Below are 6478 nucleotides of genomic sequence, written 5' to 3'. Positions count from 1 at the left end.
CATTCCACCATAAAGGTGGTGAAGAGTGTTACTAATGAGAACAAAATCCATGGGTATTTATAGACTTTTCATAAACTAACCATGGTTAACGAGTTCGTCCTGGACGACTTGAGTTCGTCCTGGACGAATTGAGTTCGTCCCAAGTGCTTCCAATGTGTATGTATGTAGAAATCCCATGCCTTAGAATATTTTCAAGCTTTAAGCATCCATAGGGCACCAATGGGGCGCAACTTGGGCGCAAGTGGCGCTAACACCCTCACAGGGCATCACTAGGGCGCACACCAGGCGCAACTTGGGCGCTAACAGGCGCTCTAAGGCGCAACTTCCAGGCGCAAGTTCAAGGCGCTTCCCAGGCGCTCTAAGGCGCAACTTCCAGGCGCAACTTCAAGGCGCAACTAGGGCGCTCTAAGGCGCAACTTCAGGAGCGCAACTTCCAGGCGCAACTAGGGCGCTACTCGGGCGCTCTAAGGCGCAAACTCCAGGAGCGCAACTTCCAGGCGCTACTCGGGCGCTCTAAGGCGCAACTTCAGGAGCGCAACTTCCAGCCTTAGTTTCTGAGCAAGGATGTTCATGTACTCAGCAAGGGCGCCACTGGAGATTACTAGGCGCAACTTGGGATTTGCATAGCTAGCTTCCAAGTAGACACGTGACATCATCATTTATGCACATACTATAATATATATATATACACTTAAATATATATATGTTTATGTATAATATAAATACATATACTATATACATACATATATTTATTTAAATATATATACATATAAATATACATATACATATGTTTAAAAACATATATACATATATATTATATATATTATATTTAATTAAATATACGTATATACATATATATATAAATATATTTGTACATATACAAATATATAAGTGCACACATATATAAATTAGGCCACTTCCCGATATGACGGTTGAGCAGTAGTTGCATGGAATTATATCAGCTGACTCTGGAGATATTCTGAAGGCTTGACTTGAAATAGATGACTTGATAACTTGATCAATTTCTTCGATTGATAAATACTCTGCATAACTTCATACGTGATGACGCTTAGTGCACTGGTCTGGTTCACAAGCGACTAACACTGAAGTCAAACATTGTACCGTCTTTGTCAGCAAACATTGATCAGTCGGTTCCGGGTTAGTTTATGCTTCAGTTTGTTGATTATAAATAACCAACCAAGATATATAGAAATATCTTGCTTCAGGGGTTGCACTGAAATCTTTCGAGTACTTGGACAACATCTTCATTGCTTCCACAATCTTGAATACTTCAATCTTTATTCTTCACTGAGGCATGAACATATTAATGAACTTCTTTCAGTGAACTTATTCCTTCAAGACTGTAGATGGCTTCTTCAACCTTTGTCTTCGTATCTTCCAATTCCGGTGCAGGCGTAGTGTTATTTACTTGTCCTGTTCTATTGTTGAGTTATCATCCCTATGTAACAGATAGGGTTGTCTTTACATTTAGACTTACACTTATATAGTATAATTGTATATATATCTATATTTTTGTTTATTTTTGTTTATAAATTTGGTCTAATACTAAATTAGAGAAATCTAAAAATTAATACTTCATCTTACAATGTTAATTATCTCTTAAGAGCGAAAAAATATTTTTTAGGGGGGCCAAATTTTTATATTTATATAAATATACGGATAAAATACAATTTTTTTCAAAATTATATAATACAAATTATAATATTACGGAAACCCTAGGGGGAGCCATGGCCCCTTCTGGCCCCTATGTAGCTTCGTCCCCGTATGGGTTCAATACCAAACTTTTTCTTAGAAGGATCTATAATTGAATGAATTTCATATGATCCAAATCGGTGGAACGTGCGACTTGAAAGACACTGTCGAGTGTGGAATTATATCTCTACTTCCATAATCTGATTGAAGATGTTTTTCTACATACATGTGTTTTATTTCAAGTGGGATCCTTGTTTTCACTAGATAAGTAGTATTTTCACTAGATAAGTATTGTCGAATCATATAGAGATTTCAGTGGCAGAAATGTGTGAAGTTGGGAGAAGCACAGCAGACTTTACTTCCAATGTCTTCTGGAATAGACCTCTCCGACCTTGGGAAATCAAAGAAGCTGAGGATTTGAAAGAAGTAATAGACAGAGTTGATCTAAAGCCAGGAAAAGATGTGTTGATTTGGACGCACAGCAATAAAGAATATTCGGTTAAGGTTGCTTCCCAGTGTAATTTTGGAACACAATCAGTAAGCTGGGATTTCATTTGGAAATTGAAAGTGCCTCACAAGATAAAAATTTTCCTTTGGAAGCTGCAATTAAGCATTCTCCCTACTAAGGTCCTATTATCTACCAGGAATATTATCCCAGACGATGGCTCATGGTGCCCATTATGCTCAACAGATAAAGAGAATATTCCTCACCTGTTCTGGGAGTGTAGTTATGCAAAAATGGTATGGTCACAAATGTTCAGTTGGTGGCAAATTAACCCGATTCCTCAAGAAGAGATGTCAGTGATGAGTATATGGAGTCAAGTCAGGCAATTTTCAATTAAGAAAGCTAAAGTAGCTTGGAGGGTCAGTGTAAGTGCTACTTTCTGGAGCATTTGGTTGGCAAGGAATCAAAAAATATTCAGGCATGCAGATATTCCAGTCCTTTCCCTTGTGGTTTATATAAAGCATCTTATTAAGGAGTGGTGCCTTGCTTTTAGTCTGATTCATGGCAGCTCAGTTTCTTGGTGGAATGCTAATCCTATGGGGGTGCTTACTAGTTCAGGGAAATTTCAACTTCAGGAACTGTTGTCTGCTTCTGAGGACCTAGTGGGTTTTACGGATGGGACTTTCAAAGATAAAGGAGGCAAACATTTGGTGGGAATTGGAGGTACCATTGCGAACAAAGCTGGTGAGACTATATTCTCTTTCTCAGGTCCTTCTACTGCTAATAGTCCGTTTGAAGCGGAATGGCAAGCTTTAGAATTTCTTTTAATCTCGTTTATAAATTCAGTCTGGAATGATCACCATATAGTAGTCTTCTCCGATAATTTTAAAGTTATTCAGAAAGCTCTGGAGATACTCACTGGAAATTGCAAGTTGGAGGATAACTCTGTATGGGACTCGATCAAGCGGTTAAAAATTAGAATTAAGCACATTCCAGGGGACCTGAATTTTGATGCAGATTTTCTAGCCAAAAAAGGCTCGAGATCCATTAAGTTAATTAGCTCTTGGGCTGTCAACTGATTTTCCTCTCCAGCCCACTTGGTTACCCATCCAGTAGCCCTTTTAGTGCCCCAACCCTGGCTTTAACCTAAGGTTAATTTTTAAGTTTTCGAGGAGTTAACTCGGTTTACCCTCTTATCCCCTCTATTTAAACTCTTGGTTCCTTTTACTTTGCCTGCACTCAGTTAAAATATCTCAGTAAAATAAACAGTTCTTTAAGTAAGATGGCAGATGTTGTGAACGTGGCTGCTCTACCAAGGTGGAGAATGCCAAGGCGAGGTTGGGTCAAGATCAACGTGCATGGCTGTTTTTTTGTAGAAGCTTTGCCTAATGGAAACGTAACAGGCATAGGAATCGTCATAAGAAATAGTAGGGGAAGGATCTTGAGGATGTTAGCTGGGTCTCTTGAGATTCAAAACCAAAGGGAGAATGAGTTTTATGCACTTCTGGAGGGTTGCAAGCGTGCATTCATTGAAGAATGGGAGCATTTCATCCTGGAATCCGATCATGTGCAGGCGTGTTGGGTCTGGAACAACTCACGACTGGAAGGAGTGCACCCAGATCATGCTTATGTGGTGCAGCAACTTAATCAGCGAGAGGAGGATGAAAACTTTGATATGGAGGTTTCAGTTTGCGATGAAGATGCAAATGAGCTTGCAGCTTTCTTAGCAGATCATGGTGCAAGAAATTATAAGATGATGGTGGTAATAGCTCAACCCTTTGGAAGAGTGTTTGACATCTGGAACCATGATATGGGCTTAGGTCCAGCAGATCCTAGATTCCAGGCTGTCAACGAAGAAGACATAGGTCTGGGGGCTGTTCAAAATGATGCGGAGGTTGTTGATCAGGAGGCTATGGAGGATGTAGAAGGTTTTGGTCTGCCAGGGGGTGATGGTGGTTTGGTGAACGCAGAAGGCGAACCGGTCGAAATCATTGAAATCCAGGATTGAATCTCTCCAGCATGCAGATGGTTTTCCCGAAGTGGTCTATAGTTAGGGTTATAATTATCTACTAGTTTGGTTTGCATGAGCTCGTATGGGGAAGTGTGTTTTGGGGGCTGGGGCAATTTTCCTAGGTAGTAAAGTATAAAAGTGAATGGGTTTTTAGCTGATTGGGAAGTTAGTTTATCAAGAAAGCTGTTATGTTAGCTCTCAGTGAGCATAGTTCTTGGTTTCTCCCCATGTACTCGAATATTTATAATATATTGGCTCCTTTTGCTTTTCAAAAAAAAAAGAAGAATAAGTGCTTATAACTTATAAGCCCAGAAGTCGGCTTATATTTGCCTGCCAAACACCACCTTAGTTTAACCAGTTAGTTTGAATTATGTTTATATTTTATTTTAATAAATTTGTGCCATGTGTATTCACGTTCGATATTATCTTTTGATCATTTGCTTTGGCCATTACACGAAACTATTATCGGCCATATACGATAATGAATTAATATTATTTATGATAATCTTGTGACATTTTGGATGACTTTAACGGTGTTCAAAATAATTCAATATGTATATTTTCTAAAAAATTTATCTATATTTATTTTATTTTATTATGTATATAATTAAAATATTTCTTAAAATAAGAATTCTTTGGTATTAGACTTATTCGAGCATTTTTTGACTATTTCCGGACATAAGTTTTATTGTCTAAATTTTTAAAAGCACATTACAAGTTTTTTGATTAGATAATAATTTTTTAATGAATATTTTACTTTAGTTTACAACTAGTGAAAAAAGCCGCGCTTCGCGGCGGCGTTATAAATTTTGATATGAATTAATATTATAATAGCATAAAAATTATTTTGAGTCATCTTCCGGTTAAACATTTCACTAATAAAAAAATATTATAATTAGTGTAATTTTTTTTAATTGGTCATCCTTACAATACTAATAATAAAATTAGTTTGAACCGCCTCCCGTCAAAGACAATATTGATCCATAATTATTATTTTTATGATAAAATTAAATATTATCATTTAGATCAAAATTAGTTTGAGCCGGTCCCTTATCAAACACAATACTAATAACAAAACATTATAATTTAGATATTAGTTTGAGTCTCTTTACTGTCAAACACAATACTAATAAAAATTATTCTAATTATGATAAAATTAAATATTATAATTGGATAAAAATTATTTTGAACCGTGGTCCCGTTTTGAAAAATATATATTATAATATAAAAAAAAAATTATTTTGGTCACTTTCCCGTCCAACATAATACTAATAAAAAAATTATTATTATTTAGATAAAAATTAGTTTGGGCCGTCTCCCGTGCCCGTCAAACACAATAGTAATCAAGAATCATTTACATTATCATAAAATCAATATATGATTCCTATATTATATATCCTATTTTATTTTATTAATTATTTTTATCTTATGATTCCTATTCATTATTTAAAAATTATTATTAGTTTATGGTTCTAATTTTTTTTTGCTATTAGTTTTTTTAATGATTATTATCTTTACAATCCTTTATTTCCAATTCAAAATTTAAGAAAAATATAAGACTAAATCGAATATAAAAATTGTACGTATTACTTTACAAATCTTTAATATAAATTGTATTTTATCTTTGATTTTTAGTTTAAATAAATATAAAAATTATTCTAATTATGATTAAATTAAAGATTATAATTGGATAAAAATTATTTTGAATCGTGGTCCTGTTTTAAAAAATATATATTATAACATAGATAAAAAAATTATTTTAGCCACTTTCCCGTCAAACGTAATACTAATAGAAAAATTGTTATTATTTAGATAAAAATTAGTTTGGGGCACCTCCCGTACCAGTCAAACACAATACTAATCGGGAATCATTTTGATTACCATAAAATCAATATATGATTCTTATTTTATATATCCTATTCATTTTATTAATTATTTTTATTTGATGATTCCTATTTATTAGTTAAAGAATATTATTCTTTTTATTATTCTAATTTGTGTGCTATTAGTTTTTTTTAATGATTATTATGTTTACAATCCTTAATTTTTCACTCGAAATTTAAGAAAATTATAAGACTAAATTGAAAATAAAAATTGTATGTATTACCTTACAAATGTTAAATATAAATTGTTTTTTTATCTATGATTGTTAGTTTAAATAAATATAATCCTATTTTTTTTAGGTTTCCCAAATAAGAAGATCCTTGAATTTGATTTTTTGAATTAAAATTCTATTTTCTATTCAAAATTCAAGAAAATTATAAAACTAAACCGAACTATTGTCGAGATTGGTCGTGAGTCCATGCATA

General features: G+C 34.1%; 1 protein-coding gene across 1 annotated transcript; it reads left to right on the top strand.

Annotated features, from left to right (window-relative positions):
- Positions 1–2037: 2037 nt before the first annotated feature.
- On the top strand, positions 2038–3237 carry LOC108226154 (uncharacterized). The gene has a single exon (XM_017401098.1). It carries the CDS (start codon positions 2038–2040, stop codon positions 3235–3237), a length of 1200 nt encoding a protein of 399 aa, XP_017256587.1.
- Positions 3238–6478: the final 3241 nt, after the last annotated feature.

Source organism: Daucus carota, chromosome 6, assembly GCF_001625215.2.
Source record: "Daucus carota subsp. sativus chromosome 6, DH1 v3.0, whole genome shotgun sequence".
NCBI lineage: Eukaryota > Viridiplantae > Streptophyta > Magnoliopsida > Apiales > Apiaceae > Daucus > Daucus carota.
Note: the sequence above shows the minus strand (reverse complement) of the source record. Positions and strands in the feature narration are given on the sequence as shown.